At 45.9% G+C, this 22,811-nt stretch overlaps 1 protein-coding gene across 1 annotated transcript in view; it reads right to left on the reverse strand.

The window, feature by feature from the left end:
- The window catches only part of LOC112556494 (CUGBP Elav-like family member 3-B), a 204,510-nt gene that overhangs the window by 86,476 nt on the left and 95,223 nt on the right, over nucleotides 1–22,811 (reverse strand). Inside the window, 1 exon segment of the mRNA XM_025225554.1 lies at nucleotides 11,776–11,824. Within this exon segment, the coding sequence (XP_025081339.1) occupies nucleotides 11,776–11,824 (49 nt within the window).

Raw genomic sequence — 22,811 nt, forward strand, 5'->3', positions numbered from 1 at the left:
ACAAACATCGCAGTAGACATATGGAAATATTACATAGCAAGCATCATTATGGTGATGTGTAACCATTACAGCTACAAATAAATATATGGTTTCTGACCACGTACTGAACCGGGAGGTAGACGACCAGTAGGGCTCAGTTCTTACCATCCACCCCACCCCCAACCCCCAGCCCCATCCGACCCTAGAAGTCTGGCCTTTCGTCCTGTTACAGTCAGTCGAGGCACCTTCCGCCTATTATCCCTTGTCCTCTCCCATTAAAAGTCTGGTTTCCTTGGTCACCAGACCTTCCGCCAAATCTGGTCTGCCTCTGAAATGTGACATTGTGCAACGCCTTGGCAGCGGAAGCTGGATAATGAGTATTGATACGAACAGCCCGCCGTGCCACTCTCACTCGGGCCACCTTTCCAGGCCAGGGACCTGCAGATCTCGTTACCCCTTCCCACAATCTTCTTTCCTCCTCCATCTCTCCCATTTCTTCCTCTTCAGATTTTCCTTTCCGAGTGTGTATCCCTTGACTGTCCGTCCTTCAGACTGGTTGGCTCTCGTGGTCTCGTGTTATCGCGCGTGCGTACATGTGTGTGTGTGACAGAGGAGAGAGAGACAGGGGGAGAGAGAACACACACATATTGCGTTTTTGACCGTGCAGGTGAGCAGTAGAAGACAGCAGGAGATGCAGTATATATATATATGTCGGTATATCGAGAGTGCTGTACTCAGCTGGTATCGGTCTCCTGTCACGGGCTGATCAAGGTTGATTCCTGAATGTTTACTGCCTTCTGTCTGGTTACCAGGATGGCATTGGCGCCAGCCACCAAACAAGATGGCTACCATTATGTCGCAACATAACCCCAACCCTCCAGTTGTCCTCAACCATCCTCTTCTTGTCTTCTTGTCCTGCTCTCGAGCTGCGGCACGGATGATTCGGCAGGAAATAAGACGGTCATAAAAATTTAATGACAACTGTTACCTTTCTCCGCTGCTTTAAATGAACAAAAAGAGAGAAGAATTACTTATGTACATGAGCATTGTTCTCCTGATAACAAGGATAGTAGACTTGATGTCATGTACACCTGTTGTGGCTACATCGGTAGAAGGCGATATGAACATCTCTGTAGATGTTCGGTGTCATCCGCCAGTGAGGAGGGGGACAGAGGGTTACTGAGATTATCATCTTGTTATCATCTTGAGCGGAGTTTGGTTCACTGTCACACAATGAGAGACTGAGAAGTGAGAGAGATATCAAGAGAGGAAGATTGACAGATTGAGTAATGCAAATATTAACAACACATGCTTCTCGCCTATGCCTTGCTTATAATATTTGAGCACAATGTATATTGACTCATCCCATAAGAGCATTTTCAGTTCCCACCACCCATTTCAGAAAATGTCGTGACGTCACTATACGTTAAACTGAACTCAGTCACCTCAGACAAATTACAGCCACTCAGCGTCTCTACACTTTCAACGGAAGCGCTTTGTGTCTTTCAGAAGGGTGGATGTGGGGGAGGGGAGGAGATGGGGAAGGAAGGAACTGGTATCTTCATCTTTCTGTCTCTAACATCATCTTTCGATAGTCTTGTTCGTTCATCCATCCTAAATCCCCCCCCCCCCAATCTTACCCTCCCCCTTCACGCCTCGTCATCATCGTGTCATCATCCGCCTCTTTCCCATCCGCTTCACCCCCACCCTCCGGCACTAGGGGGGAAGAGGAGAGAATAAGAGGCCCAAATGGCACGGTATCACGTATCGTGATTAGTTTGCGAAGTCACCCACAGCAGTGCTCGCCATGACAGCGGTGTGTGGTGATCTCCCCTTGTATCCCCCCCTCAACCCCTGCCTCCTTTTGTAGTTGGTCTTGGAACTAAATACTGCCAATAATCAGAGCCAAGGAGACGGGAGCAGGTTATTACGGTTCAAACAGCCTGCAAAATTACAGAGGCTGCGCAGGAGGAAGATGCCAGGCCCCGGCTGCTGCAGCAGTGGCATTTGATGATTCTTGCTTAAGACTCTGGTTTGTGGTGTGGGGCGGAGAAACTGGTTTATGATTGAACTAGAAGCTGGTGTGAGGCTGCGCTAGTGTCTGAGGCCTGGTGAAGGTGGTTGAACATCTTCGACCCGAGTATAGTGGATGGCGAGAAATGGTTGGGGAAGATTTAGTAGCTTGTTTTCTTTGGCAGAATATGTTTACACGACAGACGCGGTAACACGGACGGCGCGCGCGCACACTTAGGGGCATGCGTACTCACTAGCATACGCACATCATATCACTAGCATAGGCACATCACGACACACACACACTCGCGCACACACACATTTACAAGCACGCACGTAATCTGTAAGGTTGGAGAGTAACGTGACGTATCAACGGTCAACAGTACACGCCACGTGCACAGACTACAAAGCCGTCTGTCGTGTTGACCATCGTGATACGCATATGCATACACGTGTATTGGGATGGGTGTTTCGGGGGTAGAGGGAAGGAGTAGTAGCGATAAACCACGTGCCTGGCACGTGTCGTGTGACGTACTCAGGTGTGACAGCGCGCTAGCACCGGGAGACTTGTTGGACAGGTGGTATATCGATCGCTGACAAAAATGACTTTCACCTGGACATCTATCTACATATTTACAGGCACACACAGTTAGCCTCGACCTTGTTAACCTCTATAATTTACTGACCGGACACAAGAAAAAAAAAAAAGGAGAGAAAGAGCGCGAGAGAAAGAGAGAGAGGGGGGGGGCGGCTTTACGATCACGCGCATCAAAACTCCCTGCCTGGCCGTCTCCATGGAAACAATAATGGATACTGAGAACTTGAAAAAACGTTGAACGCTGTATGCTGGGAAGATGGAGTGCAGCATAAATCAATGAGGGCGTGCGCCTAATGAACTCGCCATGCGCTTACCCCTCGCGTGTCGCCCTGCCGCTGCCGCTGCTGCTGCTGCTGGACCGCGCCGTGCCGTGCCGTACCGCTGCAAGTTGCAGGCCGTGCTGTAGATGCGCCAATCAATAACGGTCCTGCGAGATCTTGATACAACACAGCACGGTCACCCCCCCCCCTCCCTGGCAGACGACACGACACGAGGGTCTTTCCACGGCGGTGTGGCGAGCTTTCACTTGCTCGCAGTTCCTCGTGAAGGAGGCGGGGGAAGAGGGGGATGCAAGGGTCGGGGGAGGAGGGAAAGGGGAGGGGAGAAGCCATCGACGCTGCGCCCTGATGGAATGGGGATTAAAAGCAAGTGGCTGCGACGTTGATGTTAAAGTATGTTGAACAGGAAAATGGTGTTAACGTTGTGTGAGTGCGTGCGCGTGTGTGTGTGCACGCGCGCTATATGGTGCACGTGATCAGGTGACGATCTACTCCGCATGTAGCATCATTTCTTGTAAGATGACCTTTTACGTGTTTTCGTCTAATTGTTATCGTAAAACTCATTCACCAAAAAATATCGATGCGCGACATGGAAATGTAACCAATGATAGCATCTTCAGTACAGGCGGGATTTAAGAAGAGAGAGAGAGGGAATCAGTAAGTTACTATGATCTATTGTGAATAATCATCTGATGACTATTAAATTTTATGCATATACGCAAGTGCACGCGCTTCTCAAAGAAAAAAAAACTTTTTATATCTAGAAACGTTCTTAGCATTTTAGCAGTGATGTCAGATGATGTAAAAAATAACCTCTAATCATTTAACGACCGTGACAAGTGATGAAGACAGCCGGGGCCAGTGAAAGGAGCTGCGGGGAGAAAAAAAGGTGTTTGTTACAAACTCAGACTCCAAGGTGAAAACACGGGAGACAAAGTATTTTGCGGAACCTGCACGCGATTGTGGCGACGCGTTCCTGGCCTGTCTGGGAGGACAGCAGGCCGGTCGCGCCGCCAAGACCAGCCGTCGCCCCGTTGTTCAGCCCAAGAATGCTGTCACAGGTTGTTGGACAACATGCCCCTTGTCAAAGCTGTCTGCCCCTGTCGTGCCCGGCCTATGTCACGTGCCTGCCTGTGTCGCGTGTCAATGCGACAGTTCAAGGGAGACGAACGCGTTTTTCAGGGACGACGAACAAGGTGACAAGAGTAACCTTACACTGCCTGCACTCGTCACTGGCGCCTCCCCCCACAGCCTCCACCCCTTGCCAGTGCCACTCCTGATGTTGGTGAGCGGAAGGAAATGAAAGCCAAACAGATGGCCATGAGATACCCTAGGCAGTGGCAAGTGAGTCATCTTTGCAGTCTTCATGAACGACACTGCAGGAAGGTGAACGGACCCGGGGAGGTCGTCAGACAAAGGCGATGTGTTACGCGTGATTTGATCTCGAGTCTTCGGTGAGCGAGCGCCTCCGTCTGCGCATGCGTAATTACAGTCAAGGATCGCTCATTATGCAGATTATTTTAACTAACCTGCTGTCGAAAGTCAGCGAAATTTTTTTGGTGAAAAATGATTGTCTATCGTGTGCGGAAATGCAGTGTGTCCGAGCGGATTCCTTGTATTAGTCTCGCGCCGTCAAACGAGGCGGGGAATGGTGTGTTTGTGTTCTTGGGTGTATGCATTTGAATGTGCGTGTGTCTTGTGTGTGTGTGGGTGGGGGATGAAATAAGGAAGACTCACCGAGTTCGTGCATGTGTGACTTCTGCATGTTCTGTTACATATGACGAGATGAGGTATTCTCTGCCATCTTAATGACGGAGGGAAAAAACTATAAAAATAAAGATGAATAATCAGACTCCAACACTGTCGCCCAAAGTAGCAGGGAGGGGGATTACCTTGTGTGACCACGTTCGTTCCTCAGATTTCCTCTTCCCTACGCCAAATAATTAGGATTTCAAAGCACACTTCTCCAGTCACCAACCTGCCCTCGCCAGCTGTCCGTAGCATTGTTCAGTGCGCGTGCGGTCGGCACGCTCCTTCCTACCGGGACCGCAACCCCAGAGTGACCTATCGGAGGGTCAGCACTCGAGTCATGCAGTTCCTCGACCCAGGAGGTCGTGACGACACGCTTCCATTGTCAGAGACACTCGTGCCACGTTATGGATGTCATACATTGAAACGGTCGGCGTGGACCGGAGGTCGCTGACCTTGCGGGGGTGGCTATTGCCCCGCTGGACACGTGCTGTGCTTCATGTGTCTTTGTATTCGCTGCAGTCACCAGAATAAACCAATGCCTCAAAGAATTTCTATAGATTGGGTAGTAATACCTCAAGTTCATGGGTAAGGCCACAGAGGTCGCATTCCCATTAATCAGTTCGATGTAACAGGAAGAAAAAAACATCAACGACGCATGATAACGTGGATCTACACAGTCGGCTGCTCGGTATATAAATTATCCCTACAAAAAGTTGATTTTTCATACTCTGCCCCAAAATTGCAATCACTAGGTCTCCTTATGAGGAAACAAATGGCCCCCAAATTAGATAAAGAAAATCGTATTCTGAATAAATATGACGCATGAACGGATCTTTAAACACTAGGCAGGCAGCATCTCTCCACTGACAAACCGTCTCTTTGCACTAAAGACACGTATATGACATTCTCTTGAGTAACAAAAACTTTTTGTTTTATTCAGCAGTTAACGATAAATTAATTGTTGTTTACCTTCATGTGCATTATGCAGACCTGTTTGATAGATTGGTCAGGTGTAATGAAATGTGTAATTGTTATTTAGAAAAAGTGGGTGTGCAGTGTTTAGGTATGCCGGACATGGTCGAAATAACACCATGAGAATAACGGAAATGTGACTCCCGTTATCGGAATATTCGTTATCGGAATGATTTACCAGAACGAGGTGCATTCCGGTGCCTAGGTTTGACTTTATAGATGGTTATGGTCTATGTATATGCAGTAACATTCGCCGGACCACTCCTTAGATACAGAGCTCCCACGAGGATGTTATCAAGTTGAGAAGCATTTACATAAAACGATATTTCGGTTTGGGAAGAAAATCTCGTTGAATAACAACGACAGCGAAGCTGTTGATGTCTGAGCATGAGTATAGAATAGAGTGAGAGAAAAACATACACAGACACACATTGGCACATACACATATATAAATACACAACATACGCATACACACATAAACAGTGACTGCAGCACGTGGTGTAGACTCTACACACACGTAAACACACGTATATATATATACACCCATAAAGAGTGATGTGGTGTAGACTTTAGTACATGACCCCGTCAAGACCTTTATCATGCTGTGCAAAATTTATTTGTTGTCCGCTGTCAAGGGAATTACTCCATGCCTCGCTACTGGGGAGCGTCTAAAGTATCTAACTGATAAGTTGAAATAAGTTCAGAACAATATAGACAGATAAATGTCAGAAAATCAGACACAATTATCTGCCTTCTATGGCCCCATTACGGAACTCGCTGCTCGGGGGTCGTAACCTCACACAGCCACTTGCCCACACAACTTCTCTGACCTTCCAGTTTATTTTTGCGATGACCGCACATTTCCCCCCGAGAATCTAACTGTAATCAAATATAAAAAATTCAGCGTTCTTGCCATTCGATAAGTGGCTTAAAGATATCTGGCCTGAATGTCAGCAGGGGGAGTATGCGTGCAGCTAGAACTGTGTTCGTCCCTCTGTACAATGCATCTTGTTTATAAAGCAGCTTATGTCTCGCGAAAAGGGTTCATGGGTTCATCGTTTCTATTCTCAAGCTGGACATGATCTGTACCTGGCTCTCAGTCACAAAGATAACACAAACTTGTTTCTCTGCCGATAAATATGCAGTCGCTGTTATCACCCCGTGAGTCCAGAGACAGTGTGTGGGTGTGTATTGTGAATGCGGGTGGATGGAGGCGGTGATTGAATAAGGTTGATATGACGAGACGGGTGGACTGTGCTGTCGCTGACATCATCAACGTTTTATTCGCGTCGTGCAGTGACCGTTATCCTGCTGTTAGCGGTGACTGTTATCACCCTTTTAGTGATGACTAATATCACCCTTTTACCTGTAGGTGCGCACGCACGCCAACAGGAAGCTTGAGAAGAGCACGGGTACTGCACACCATCAAGCAGGCAGGCAGTCTTACTTTTTTAGATTGTGACTACGATAGGTGCATCCTGTCAGTAGTGATAACAGTCGTGGGAAAAGGGAGACAACATACAACTGTACACACAGATGGACGCCATCTTACTACAAGAAACTGAAAGAGGATGAGGGGCAAATCACAGAAGTATTTTTTTTACGGATATATCTGGACCAGTTCTCCCTGGGTCACCTTGTCTCTTTGTTGTTCAGACAGAAGTAAGAGGGAGAGATAGACTACAAGAGAGACAGAGCGTTAAGAGAGGTCGTGCGGGGAGGGAGGTCGGTCACTGTAAGTGTGACGCCAGGCAATCGCAGATCGATGACCCTTTGACCTGTCTCCGAGCAGACATCTTAGAGCGCGTTAAAGGGCCGCCATCTTAGCTGCTCTTGTCGGGAATCAGTAATCTCAACGACAGAAAAAACACACAAACACACACAGAACGTGGACTTTGCGCACAGGCTTTCCACCGACACCAATTCTCTCGACCAGTTTGAATGAAGGATTTACAGGTGTATGGAACTAGTAGTCACGCAAATGACCTTAGATGGCAACACACCACTGAACCTCTCTTCTCGAATTTAATTCCATCTCATGCACCTGCCAGCCGCATTCATCTCTGTGCTCTCTGATGAGAAAACGGAGAAGGACGGAGGATGTGACAGACGAACACCCTCACTGTTCTTACGCAGGTTTGCAGAAAGGTTGTAGTAGTGGTGATGGGGGAGATGGAGGCACGAAGGAAAAGGGAAGGAGGGAAAGAGAGGATGGGGAAGACAATTCCAGAAGAGTCTAAAAAGGGCATTTCTGTCGTTTATCGATGGCTGAGACATTCATTTTCAGGCTTCGCACGTCCTTACACGATTGTTTTAGTTCCTGCGCTGGCTCGGCCAGCATCTGTCTGCAGTTCAATTTGTCTCCCCTGGCTTGGTTATACATTTTCCTTCAATTCACGATTTTTCATTACTTGCGGAGACTGCCGAAAATTAGTTTTCACTGGCGCACTGTGCATCGCTAAGTTCAGGAGACAGAGCTAGTGAAAAGAGAGAGAGAGGAAGAGAGAAAAACGTTTATTGTTGTCGAGGATTACAAAATTGCAGAACAACATCTTCGTGGTATTAGTATTTCATCCTATCTCAGTGTCTTTCACTACAGTTCTTGTTTTTGTAAATAAAGAGGCTTTGGGAGTCAGATCCCGTGCTGCACACCAGGGTCGTGATGTCTGGAAGATAACCAGTTGCATGCATCGGGTTTTATTCATTTTATTTTGTTTCACTCATTTCCGGTGCGCCACCTGCTCCCGGGTCCAATTCGATCAGTAAGTTTGCGATCGGAGGGAACTCCAAATCAGAGAAACGGCAGAGGAAGGACAGACATTTCCTCTGGCACCTCCTGCTGCTCTCTCTCTCTCCCCCAACTTCTCCCTTCGTCGCGCTGCACCTCTGTCGCTCTCTGACTGCTTTGCTCAACCCATCCATCAAGTCTTTTTTCTTGTCCCATTTGCAATCTGAGCCTTCAAAAAAAGCTGACAGCGATTTGACGAAAAGCGATCCTGCCAATGGAGAAGGGGTTAGGAGTCACGTTGTGTCGATGCAGGGTCACGAAGTGCAAACACCACTCAGCCTCAAGAGAACGGATTTGTCTTTTTTGTATGTAAAATAGATGCGGGGGATGGGAGAGGGAATGAAGCTTGAGGCAGCATACATGAGAGAGAGAAGGAGGTTCATCTACGACACGGGTGATCAATGAGTCGGTAGGTTTAGCTCTTGGACCAAACATCTGTAATACTGTGTCCCCTGTGGGGCTGCAGCCCTCTGCACACACTGGCCGCCAGTGGGAGACAAAAGAGAAAGCTAAAGATGACTGCAGCAAAGGTGCCACTTTCAGCCCCTAGAAGATACTACACTCTATCGTAGCGACCACCTTGTGGACCCTTCGGTCAAGCTATGTGGACTCTACACATGGAAATCTTGGCATCCCAATGATAACTCTTCCCTCACCCCATCCATTACAGTCTTCAAACTCAGCAGGCGATTTGTGGAGCTGAGAAGTGTAGAATGTGAGACACTACTTAAGAAAATCCTTACTCTCAATGTGGACCGGCAGAGGTGACAGAGGTCAAGGGGTGTAAGGTCAAGAAATGCCGCTGTTGACCAGCAGGACACGAGATACAGACCAGGAGATGGACCAGCACTGAACATCTGAACCTAGAGAACTAGCACATCACTGAGTGACAGACCGCCAGATGGGAGACTTACTGAAAGGGAAAGTCTCATTCATCATTGCTGGATCTCATCATGCCCCCACCTCCCCCATCCTCCCCAGTGTCGAGACAGTTAAGGGGCTAGGGACAGAACTAACCAAACAGGGATTCTTGATGTAATAATACTTTGTGTAAAAAATATTTGTGAAAGCTCTTGACCATATATTAATAACCTGTCTATTTTACTACTAAATTGCATTCAGTCGTTAGCAATTGAATGTAAGTGTGTTGTGTACACACACGTGTCGGTGGAGTGTCATTACCAAGGTGCAGCGGCTTAATGACGGCTACGTCAACTGTACGTGATGTACCCGAGGCTCACGACAAAGGGATGCGACTTCTATTTATTCCTGCCTGACAAGAACGAATAGTGTAAACTCGCGGCACCTGCGTGTCTGAATGCTCCTCTTCGGAGGCAGTTTTGTGTCACCCGTTGTTTTTCCGAATGTTAACCTTTGTGAACTCATTAATCTTGAGAAATTCTACCTTTGAAATCTCCTCACGTATCTGAAATTCAAGAACACTCCAACAAATTTAGTCTATTTTTTTTTTCTTTTAAACACAGTTTACAGAGTTCATACAGATAATTACAGCAGCTTGGATCTTGTTTCGTGCATAAGTCATTCAATTAAAGAACCTGTGCCGGTGTTTTTTTTTTCAATTATGCCGCCTTCGTCCAGGTGTTGAATCTGTTGCCAGCTGCGAGTCGCGCTTGTTTCAACCTCGAGGGTCGACACTCGGCGGTGATGGCGAGACTCACACAGCAAAGCAACAGCAGTAGCAGCGCCCACAGGTTTCCAACGTTTTGTTCCTGGGGGGAAATCGACAAAGATTTTGAAAACAAACAGAGGAATCAACAATATTTGCCGGCAGAGACGAGGCAAGTGTGTTGACGGAGGATGAAGGCTGCAAACGCTCATCGATCAGCTGCGCTACCGTGCGCTGGAGTCCTCCTCCCTTCCCCTCCACCCCTTGCTCCCCCCTCACGTGAATTCCACTGCTCCCTCCCCTCCCTTTCCAACCCCCTGGGGCTGCGGTCCGTAGTTTCTCGTTGCAGCTTCAGTGAAACCCTCCATCCCCGGGTGTCCACCCTAACGATCGTTTTAATCGCTGCCTGCAGTCAGGGCCGATGTGGAGGGAGTAGTGTTTGGGGGGTGGGGATGATGTTGGAGGGGAGGAGGCAGTTTGATCGATGTGAAAGACAGACAGAAAGATGGTGTCTGCTACTTTTTTCTCAAGTTCCCTAAACCCTACTACTTCCCCAACCTCCTCAAGTACAGACTTGATCAGATTTTTCAGTCGAGGTTAGACTGAGACATCAATAAATAAGTCAATCAATCAATCCGCTTGTCTCGTCTTTCGCCTCAAAACCTTTTTTTTTTTTTGCAGCAAGTATAGCAGTATTACAGACTTCGTTACACGAGGAGTACAGGTAGTATAACATCATTAATCGCTTCATGGAGTACTGAAAGTATAGCAGCACAGAGGGATGAAGTTGTTACTCCTGGAGCACTGGCGGTATGACAACATCACATATTTATTTGCGGAAGACTGGCAGTCCATTTATTGGTGCAAACTTTTACATACACTCGCACTTACACTGAAGATCACCATATAAGCAAATGAGACATTAGGAGAAAGTGTTTTTAACACCGCTTTTTTACAGTGTGTTGGTGTGTGTGTACGCGTTGAGACAGTAAATAATTTCTGAAAGAAGACCACACGACGACTGGTCAGTCCAGCCCTGTAATCAATGGCTTTAAGGAAAGCATGACAGTAGATATTTAATTTACAAACTTCATACAAGTGCAGAACTCGGCCGCTCGACACGGTCTCCGGACTCGCACCACTGAACATGTCACACCACTCTTGATTGCTCTGTAGATCATACTTGCTTGTGGCATGTCGTTGTTAACTAATTTTTTTAATGTTTATTTTCTTCTGTTGTTTTTTTTATTTGCTAATCAGTGAAGTGCAGCCTGTGATGGTGCGCGACACAAATGTTACATTACATTAGGGAGGCTGGACAGTCGCCAGGCTGGTAAAACACACACATATATCAAAACATTTGACTATGGACAACAAAACTGAAATACAAAAATCTTTTAATAAAAACAAAAATAATAAGAGAAGAAAAAGGAAAGACAAAATGAGATGAAGGAAGGAATAAAGCAAAGAAGAGAAAGGTAGAGGAAGATTCACAAGACATTGATATTCACGTGAGAGATTTACAAGAGAGAGGTTCACAGTAACAAAAAAGAAACTCTAAATGCACTTCAAGAATAACACCTAAACCAGAAATGCACGTGCAAACATAACTCAGAAAACTAAAAGAAAAAAACTCTCCCCTCTTTCGAAAATGCCACTCCATAAAAACGGCCAAGATAAATGGACGAAGAAACAACAACTTGAACAAAAGGAAAAAAAATCACAACGTGAATGTTAACAATACAACGTGCAAACACGAATATCTCACCTGCTCTGCTTTCACTGTCTGCAGGCTTTACCTGGATAGGCCTGTTCATCTGCAACAAAACACATCGAAGTTTAAAAAAAGTAGTATGAACGGCGGGTGGATACAGAAGGTAAACTGATGTGCACCTGGCTATTTGCTTAACCCCGCAGGTAAGGGTAATAGATGCTACATCACAACTGCAGTTCTTTAAATAATTCATGCAGTGCCAAGACAATCTAACTCATCAGTCCTCATCTCACTCATCAGTCCTCATCTCACTCCTCAGTCCTCATCTCACTCATCAGTCCTCATCTCACTCCTCAGTCCTCATCTCACTCATCAGTCCTCATCGGAAGAGTTCAAGGCGAAGAAAGGAAGCGAAAAAAAAAAAAATAAGGAAGCCCAGGCAAAGCTGATAACAGAAAAATAAGCGAAAAAAAAACTGAACCGGGTTTAATCTGTTTTCACATGTACAAGAAAAGGACATTTTTTTAAAAATTTATGACTACTTCTTTCAAGAAGAATAAACTGGTTACGATGATGTGTGTGATCTTTCATATCCACATTCGCAAACATCAACGCGCTCACAAATTTCCAGCAAATAAATGTCAACACATAGTCCCTATCTACTTCCTGTCATGTACATAAGGATTAATGAATAAAAAGACAAGAAAAAGAGACGAGAAAGCAGATTAAAAAAAAAAAAAACCCACAGAAAATTTGAAACTTCAGAAATCGATCTGTTTAAGAAGGGAATGAAAAGGAGGAGTGAGCAAGGTGACTGGGGGGAGTAGCAAGGGCGACCACAGATTTTACAAGAAAAAGACAGGCTGACAATTCTAGACAAGACATCATCCAAAACCCTTTTTGGGTCCTCGCTTCCCAAAGTTCTGGAGGAGAAGGACAGGAAATGAGGCCCAAGACTTGAAGCGGTGGGCCCGGGCAGTGACAGGCGATTTCCGGGCCCACAAGCGCAGAGCGGTGCGCGTCAGGCAGACACAAGCTCGTTAGCCAGCCTCCTTCTGGACCACTGACGTCACCACAGTCCCGGAAGTCAGGAAGTGATGGCCGTCCTTGCATGCCCCTGCGACACCAGGCTGTCACCACACAGTGGGCCGTCTTGTCACCAGACGCTGGACAGCAGGCAAGGGAGACAACACGGAGAGCGGGCGACAACCGATGGCGGTCACGTGGTGAGGATGAGGACGGCCATGGTGGTGGGGATGAGGTGGGGAATGAGTATAAAGCAGGCGGGCAAAGTCAGGTCGTGCTTCTAGTAGTGAAAGAATAGAAAAGTGGAGAGAATATTAGATGAGAGAAAATAGACTGAAAGGGTGAAAGGTGGAAGAGACGGACGGAGATTGACAGAGCGAGAGAAGAGTAAAGAAAAGAGACGGAGTTGGAGCTACGGGACGGGAGTGAAAGAATGAAAGACAGCGAGGAAGTTGAGAAGTCCTCACAGGACGTGTAAACGTGTAAACATGCCGTGTAAACACCATTCACCAGCGCCGGCGACAGCAGAGGCCACTTGTGCCAAAAAGATGAAGAGAATCAGTCAACACTAAAAAATCTTGCAAACACGCAACGAGTAGGTGAAAAAAAAAACCTGACACGCTACAGGAATAACCACGGAAATAAACAATCCAGAAGATCACCAGAGGTTAGCATCGCCAGAAATAGAGGCAGGAGAGACAGACAGAGAAAGGGGAGACAAGGACAGATAAAATTGGGAAACTCAGTTATCCTCTTAAACGTCTTTTTTGTTGTTTGTTTTTGTCTTTTATTTTTTGAGGGACCGTTTTGGGGGATAAACCTTGTTCCCCATGTGAACACAAAGCCAAGAGACATGCGCAGTAATGCTGACTCTGCATTACATATGTAACGTCTCTGACCTTGACCCAGTGAACCCTTCCATATTTGATTATCGTCCTCGCCGAAGACGCAAAGAAAACAAAAGCAACTCGAGCCTGCTTCACCGCATTCTTCTGTTTGTTCCTTTCCTACCACGACGACAGCTGCCTGCCCCACTCCCACCCAGCTTCCCATCACCACCACAACCCTAACCGTCGTCTCTCACAATCCACTTATCAAATCTCGTTTGTAGATGCCTGTCATCAACTGCTTGTCAAACATCAAACCTCAGCAAGCCGCTAGACGGTTGTGTGCCTGTCGACCATTACACGCCGTGTGATGCTGATTGTATACTGAACACCAGATCGATGCCAGTCGATTGATGTCGCTGTTGTCGACGTCGGTGTCGTTGCTGTAGAGCCTCCAGCATCCTGCCACCTGTCCTCACTCCCATTCCTCCCTCTAGTACCTGTCATTGTATAGGAGCAGCGGACAGACGTGGCACCTGACAGGGGATATGATTCCCGACTATTTTGAGTGATAATCAGCGGTCCTCAGTGGAATAAAATTAAGGGAATCAATTAAAAAGGGAATTGTAGGGAATTAAATTTTAAAAAAGACTATGACATAAACTATAAATAACCCTATGACGAAGGAAAAGTTACCGGAAGTTTATTTAAAAAGGGAACTAATAGACTCTGAAAATCGCTTTTTTAAATTATTATAATTCAGATGTTATTATTATCACCATCGTCTGACCTTTTTTCATATCACCATCAATACCACACATTACCGAAATTTAAATAGTCCGTTACTACTGTCCATAACCATTCTCGTTACCACCATTCAACAGTTCCTGTCGTCCAACGGCGCTGTAACCCCAGCCTCCCCCAGTTGGCGAACAAAGATGAGCCTGAGGCTCGTGTAGACGATGTGACATCACATGCCCCGCACAAGCGAGCACGCTTATAAATATTCATAGCAAGGGGCCTGAATATTGTCTGCGCTGGCACACTACAAGCGGCTTGTCCAGATGGTTTTCAATTAAAATGGAAATGAAGCAGCAAGAGTGAGTGTTGCAGAAGGAAGGAGAGAAGGTTGGTGGTGTCCTCCGTGGCCGGCCGCATGTGACAGCCTCATGGCGAGAATGAGGAGTTTAGGGTTGGGGTGGAGGAGGATGGAACAGAAGGGAGGGAGTGGTGGCCAGATTTGAAGTTCTAACCGTTTCCAGAGACCTTAGTGAAGGAAGGAGGAAACTGTGCTAGAAACAAGTTCATTGACAACAATGAGGAAAGTAATTCGAGTAAATTTTGTTTAGTCTTCAGCTAATATTTGCACAATTACAACCCACATACACCTGCATTTATTTTTGGAGTTCGGGACGGGAAATGCTGGGAAGGTATGGTAAGAGACGAGAGGTAGCATGCCTTAGTGTTTATTACAGTCTAACGGTTTCTAGGTTTAAGTTTACAATGGGAAAGTCAAAGAAGGAGAGAGAGAAGATGTTGGAGAAAGAAAAAAATAAATTTTTTTTAGAGTGCGCAGTGTATCTGATGATCACCATGCTCTTCGTCCTTTTTTCTCACTTCACTCGTGAAATTTTGCTGGTCACCCCACTCACCAATAACAAAAGCAATAAAAAGTATGAAGAAAAGGAATAAGGGTTTACTGCATCTATACACTTAATAGTTTAATGTTCCTCCGAGGAATTCCTAGGGCCGCAACCGTCACACTAATGAAGGATAGTCATTTGCGAAAATAAATCAGTATCTAACAAAACCAGAAATAAGTTCTGAATCATGGGTAAAACCAGTTTTTTAATTCCATTCCAGAAATGGACTGAGTCATTTCGAATGCTTGGCACGCAAGCAAGGAAATACACAAATGTCAAAAAAGAGAAAAAAAATTAGAGAAAGAGAATGTTCGCAAGATGCCTACCAAGATTCATCTTAAGACTGGCGAGATAAAACAAACGATATCACAAGCAGGAAGTGACGTCAGGAGTAGCTGTTGAGGGAGGACTAGGAATGTGCAATGAGAAATGAAGAGCTCGCGACTCTCGATGGCCAGCTGCCCGCGGAAGCCGATGGATGGGTCCAAGAAATAACCGCATGTCTTCGCTCCGTCCTGCACCAATCAACTGCAGCCTTACAAGTGTTCGTCCCGAGGAAGGTCTTCCAATGAAGAGAAGCCTTACATACTGAATGTTAGACAGAACTGGCATCGGCTTGGGAATCTAGGATGAAAATGTCGATGATGGACCACTACCCCTACTCTCCTTGATTACGACAAGGGGGAGTTATTGGTACATACCTTAATTCTACTTTCGTCCCTTCGTCCCACCCACCGTTAATAATCTTTTTCTATATTCTATCAGCTGATGGCAAGGGGTGTAAAACAGTCTCTCCTGTCTGCCAGTCACTCTGCCTCCCATTCACAAGGACTTATTCCTCCCTCGCTGACTCCTTCTCCTTCTTGTGGCGGATCCATGCAGCCTTCAGCGTGCGAGGAACGTGTAATCACCCCGAGATTGATTTCACAAAAGCTTTGCTTCAATAACTAGCAAAACAAATCATCTCTTTTCTTTTTGCTTTCTTCCTGTAACCTATGACCTCTGACGTCGCCATCAAAAGCTTCTTGTTCGACCACCTTTCATTGTGCGGTGCTTTCCGTCTACAAGATGACAGCTTTCGGTCTTGTTAAAAGATTGTATCCGTGTTCGTTGTTCTCAGGGACTTTGAGGTTTCGATTGACGGTTCGAGCATTGATTCAGTTGCAGACAACAATGAGACTTCATGTCCTTCAGACCAATGCTTCGTGGACGAGGAGACGGTGGTCCAGTGATGTAGCTAGCGAAACTTTCCTTTAATGGTGCTTTAGGATGGTTGATGGAAAAGAAATAGTGATAAAATTACTATTTAAACTATTTGAGCTAATATAAGATAACAAAAAATATCAAAAACGGAACAAAAGCGAAAGCACTTTGTTGTTGTTTACAAAACGTTCACAAATAAAACAAGCTGTGAATTAAAAGCTTCAATTTGATTGTCAAGATTTACTTTTTTTCAATCATGATGGAGTGGACTTGAACAAACACAATAATGATTTAGTTGTTAAAAAAACTGCTGGCGAACACTATGGATGTCGGGAAAAGTAATTAAAATGTGCAAAAAAGAAGTGTTTCCAGGACAACAAGGACAAACTGAATGGGGTTTGCCTCTTCAATGATGGGTAGCCTAACCGAAGTCTGAAAAAGACAGCTTTCTGGCCAAGAGGTACGCGGATAGAAAGACAGGGAAAATGAAAAATGGTTATTCTGTCCTAGAGTGTCGCAGTGACACTTCCATAGGGAGTGAACAAAGGCCGTTAGGACAGACTACACTTCGATGACACCAGGTGATTGATGGAGAAAATGGAGAGATGCGCGCCTTACAATTATTTAGAAGAAAAGTCACATGAGATAGATTCTCTCACACTCGTCGGATTTTGAAACGAGGGGAAGCATGGAGCTGAAGATGAGTGATGTGAGTAGTTGTTGTTGTTGTCCAGACGATTGTAACATGTTGATGACCTGTAAGAATCTTCAGCCTACAGCTTTCTGAGGATGATTAGCTTCCCCTCATCTTCCTTTTAAGAGGAGGAGTTGGCCGACATGAAGGACACAAACCTCTGCCACGCAAGTTCCTGGGCTGTTTACACACACCCAGCTAGTGTAAATGAGATAATGTGTGGGGTGGGGATACGGAACTCTCGGCATTAGACCTTCCAGGCTCCTTCAGACATCCTACGTTCCTCTGAGAACCACGAAACTCGAAATTTTCATTAGCTGGTCCCTAATTGTAGTATGGCAGAGGAGGGAGGCCGAACTGCACCTGTTGCATGAGTAACAGATTTTTTTTAAGATATTGGAAGAGAAAAGTGGAAGACAATGTAATTAACTGTCGCCGGCCAGCGCTTCCCTTCCCGAGGAGACGGCAAGTGGAGGGACACCACGGGTAGGCGAGTGGAGGCTGTCTTCCTAGAAAGGTGCGATGTTCATTTTGTGTGTGTCTCGGAGTTTTTGTGTGCATAAGTTGAATTTTCCCTAATTTGTTTGGATATAGATATGTATTAGTAATCTTTTGTTGTAACTGTCAAAAGGCGCAATCTGCGGGACCGGAAGATGAGCTATGGAGTCAAGGGCCGGGAGATGGGACTGACTAACGCCACGGAATGGTAGGCCTTGTAGATGCCATGGAGTATTTGGAATAGGGATTATGATTTAAAGTGTTTGGCCCAAGTGTGAATGATAAAAAGTGACTTAGTGGCAGACTATAAACTCTAATATTCTTTAACAATCAACCGGAGAAAAGGAACTTTCTTTTAGGACTGTGTTTATAATGAGATGTATTAAGTAGTAATGAAGATTGACTGATGTACGTATACTCCAAAGTCGTTTTCTAAATCTATCGTGTCTTTTTTTTATTATTATTTACTGTTATTGGTGACAGGCGCTAACCGTTGAGCCACCGGACCGCGCGAGCAGAGGGTGGAACCGTGGAAGATGCTGACACAGCAGTGATCATCTTGCCCAGAGTACCGGACAATGACAGCTTGAGAGGAGCGGAAGGCGAAGACAAAGGTGGAGAGAGGAGGAGGGCAGCTCCACCCGAAAGGCCGTCAGTCTGTGAGTCCAGACGTTAAACGCCAAAGCCTTTGAAGAAGGAGGAGGCGGGAAGAGTGGCCTGTAAAGGTAGGACATCACGAAATCAACGAGAGGAGAGACAGCCGAGTTCTTCAAAGATAGCTCAGCCTCACCGACAATTCCACTGATGGCTAGATGGCGTTGTTATCTGGTAGACAGAGACTCAAAGAGTCGAGATGAAAGGGCACTGGGCGGGGAGCGAAGGAGGGGACAAGGGAGGTAAAGAGTTTTGAGGCTACAGCTGTTGTAGAAGCAAAGTTGTGGTGGGTCCTGATGTGCATTTCGAATAATGATGATTTTAGAGGTTTGTCTTTCTTTGTTGTTATTTGTGATGTTGGATGCTTAGCTGTTGGAGATTGTCTAAGGGTACAGTGTCTTTGTACGAGTGTTGTTTCTTTGCGGTTGAGTATGAGCAGCTTGTGTAACTAGTGTACTAGCAAGTTCTCTTTGTACTGTCTCTGAGCAAGCTTTTATCTGTCTCTATCACCATCAATCTTTCCATCGATCAACCTACACCTAAAAGTCAGCATAGGTCACACGCGGTTCCATGTCGATGTTTTTGTTAGAAAGATGCCAATGTCTCCCCGTCTACAAGAAATTTCTTGCAGTATCTGACCAAACCACGGTCCTGACACAATCCCACAAACTTGCTCACTGTTTGAAATGAACTCACGAGGTAAACACAAACCAACACGAGCCCGCCGAGTATGTGTCTGTCTTTCTCTACCAATCTCCAGTACCCACGTCAGTCTCCAAACATCTCACCACATTCTTCTTTCTCTCTTGGCACGCGCCACGGTCACTGGATGTCACACCATGGAGTTGAAAGTTCGCGGTTTTGTTGACATCGCACGAGGAATAAACAATGGCGAAAGCCGCCGACGCTGGCGAGACGGGCGCCAGTCACCTGGAACGGGTGCGGCGGGCTATTTACCAAACCAACATTGCATGCACGTGACCTCGGCACGTGACCCCGGCGCGTGACTTTCATGCCCTCGTGCATCGTTTGTGCGTGTCGAGAGGTGGGCCAAGCGGTAACAGCTGGGAATCACAGAGCTACACACACACACTGCATGTAGCTCCGTGGCTGGAATCACGGCCATGCGCGCCATGACACAAAGGGAGAGCACTCTCGCTGCCATCACTAGGGTGCAGTTTCCCTAATGGCTAACAGCGGGGTACACCCGCGATTCCAGGACAATATCTTGCACGTTTCACCGATTTGTCTAGATCGCGTGACCCCATGTAATTTGTGTGTATTTTTATTAGGAAAAAAATGGCGGTCAAAATTCAGACAACTCTTTCATTTTTTAGGAGGGAAGGGAGAATGTCATTGTCTGAATTTCGGTATGGGAGAGTATGAATTCTTTCCATTCAGTGCGTCGTTGCTGTCACAATGCTGTTTCTGTTTATCAACCGTTCTTTTTTTTTTTTTTTTTTTGCTTTTTTTTTTTTTTGTTTTTTGTTTTTGTTTGTTGTTGTTTTTGGTTTTGTTTTGTTTTATTTATTTATTTTTTTGTTTTGTACAATATTCTGCGCTTGATCAAACTCACCTCACATGGAAGCATATTCCCCGTCAACAAATAAAACACAATTCTTGCCAATATGTTTCTAACTTACATTTGCACATTTACCTAAGGGTAGCTAACTACTGAAGTAATTAACACCCTTATTCATGATGCTCTTATTCAGTGGGTCAGGATGAAAGTGAAGCTCGAAAGATGCAGCACAGGCTCAGTGACAGAAAGCAGGCTCTGTATGAGAAACAAGCTGAGAGCAGATGCTACGTCCGCCAACTTCACGTTCTTGTGGTGCGTGGCCACAGCACGCGCTAGACGAGTCCGTCAGAGTGTGGAGGAGAGCCGACAGGCACGAGCATGTCTGTCAGTAAGTCGGAGGAGCAGCCAGTGTGTTACCTGGCACTAGCCTCCGCGTCTTGTGTGGTGAGGGCAAGTGGGGGAGGCAAGGGAGGAGGGGGAGCGTGAGGTACTTGTGGAACGGTACAGGAATGAAGTCGTTGTTGGCTAGCTGACAACTTATAAAACCGATGCTGAGAAAATTGATGCAGTGTCGTCTGAAAAAAAACTTGATAGTTGAAATATATACATTATAATAGAGTTGTAATGTTTTTCCCGTATTGCAGCGACTCGGAGCAAAAACGCCTGAAAATCGTGTGCAAGATGCTGGAGGGTTAAATCGACCTGGAGCTGTGTGCGCCTGCCAAGTTGTTCAGAATGGCGATATCTGCAACTTTTGACATAAAATATACGGGCTCTTCCCTGAAAAGAAAAAGAAACAACAGTCACAAAGAAAAAGAGAGAGAGATGAAAAGAAAGAAAGCCGATAGGGCGCCATCACAGTTCTAATGTTAGAGAAGGAGATAATACAAGATGAATAAGCTGCACTTTTAACTTTTGGCTAAATAAGAGGACATTGTATAACAATATTTTTTTAAAGCATTTAAAAAATCTTCATGTTTTAAAAGGTTCCTTAACGTGGGCGCACACACACAGAGAAAGAGTAGTAGGGCGATCGGGTTTTTTTTTAACTCCCGACAATTTCATCACATCATCATCATCATCATCAGTGCGACTAGTGCCGACTGTTATGTGCTGAGGATTTTCAGATTAACGTGCTTCCACAAGACAGTGTTACCATCAGACATCATGTTGGTATTTCCCTTTTTAAAAATATATGATGGACGCGCGCACACACAGACACAGATCCAGGGTGTGTACGGTCTCCTTTTTTGTGCAAATAAAATTCTTGCCTATTAAAACCATCATAAATCAAGGTAACGAGCAACAGGACGGCAAACTCATCACAAAAGAGTTCTCTGCTCAACTTGGCATCAACTACCAAGATGCCGTATTGTCTCGGCTACAACACACTCTTCAGTCTCGGCAATCAAAACCTTTACGAATGAGACCCTTCTGTATCCTCAGACACTTCAGGCTACAGCCCTGCCACGAGTGTGCTCTCAAGCACTGGCAACACCTGGTCACACGGCAAATGACCTCAGCCATTACTGCCTTTCTCCACTTTCTTGCAGACGGCCAGAAGGAAGGACTGGTCTAAACAACAGACACGTACAGGAAGGAAGAACTGGGTCACGTGGGGCCGGAAATCCTTCTGCCGAAACTGCTTCCACGTGTCTCGCAGACGTTCGCCGAGCAGTTCGCTACCTCCTGTGGCTAATGAGCACTTTCTGCTTGAGCTCAGTCCGCGGAAATTGCTCTTCCAGAGAGTGTGTGCGTGCTCTGGGGTAGGGTGGTGGTGCCGGGTGGGGGAGGCGTTCGTGTGCTTTCTTACACCTGGTAGAGAGAGTCGTTGGAAGAGATTGTCAGTCACTCATTACAAGGTTAATATTACAATATATTACATTATATTGTTAATTTACATGTTAGCGATTTAAGGCCACGGAGATCTATGACAGAACTATCAACACACATATAGAGAGAGACAAGAAAGAAAAAAAAGGAAGAAAAAACAGCATAAGGGAGGCAGTGGACTAATTCCGTAGGAGCATGTAGCCCATCAGTCAGACAGGCAGGTGCTCGACAATGACAGACACAAAGTAGCCATGGAGTCCTTGTTATTTCTGTTCGTTCTACATCCCTGGCTTAATTGGCGGTAGCTTCTCTTGCACAAGCTACAGGTCAGACTCTGAGTGGGGTTCACATTTCCTCCCAATACCTTATTATTCACAAAGTTCCAAACCTTTCACTTGGGCCTTGTTCAAGATAACTGAGATCGCTTAATGTTTCTCCTTCGATAAAGGGTTATTCTTGTGATGGAATCATCCCCTTCATCGCTGAAACTCGAAAACGTATTTTTTAAACCATACCAAACAAAGGAAAAGTACGGAAAAGAAAAAAATCCAGTGCACTGTTTGTTGCTGGATCATATGCAACACAAGCTTTCATTGCGTGGTGCTGCTTGTCTCCCTTTCATGAGGTTTCACAGCCTTCGAGTACGAAAAACACATCTGGTGAATTTTCGGCAATTGTTTTTGTGCCCCGGGCCACAGTGCTCTTGTGAAATACGTGCGAGAAGATGGCGATTACCACATTTAACTGTCATGTCTGTCCTCCCCGCTTCTTGCACTTCCACCTTCCCTACCTCCTCCCTCAACCCCTCGCAACATCCAGTGACTCACCGCCTTCCTCCTTAGAGTACAACCGCCAAAAAGCAAGTCTGTATCCAGTTCAAAGAAGTCTGGCAGAAGAAAGAGCTGTCATTATAGGGCTAAAAAACCTTACCTCCTTCTTACCACCTCTTAGTCCTTCTCTCTCTCTGTCTATGATGCGCTCCCTTAAAAAAGGACATTTAAGAACACGAGAGCTATTTCGTAGTTGTGTGCCCCTGGTCGTACTGCGGGTGAACGAGCGTAACACTCGCTAACTTCCCTTTGCATCATTGTCAGAGGGAGCTATTCCAGGCTGGCATCGCCAATCTTTGTGTGTAAGTGTGTCTAGTCTTTCACGCGCACCGTGCCTGTGTGTGTGTTGGAAAGAAAGAG

The sequence above is a fragment of the Pomacea canaliculata genome, linkage group LG2 (assembly GCF_003073045.1).
Source record: "Pomacea canaliculata isolate SZHN2017 linkage group LG2, ASM307304v1, whole genome shotgun sequence".
NCBI lineage: Eukaryota > Metazoa > Mollusca > Gastropoda > Architaenioglossa > Ampullariidae > Pomacea > Pomacea canaliculata.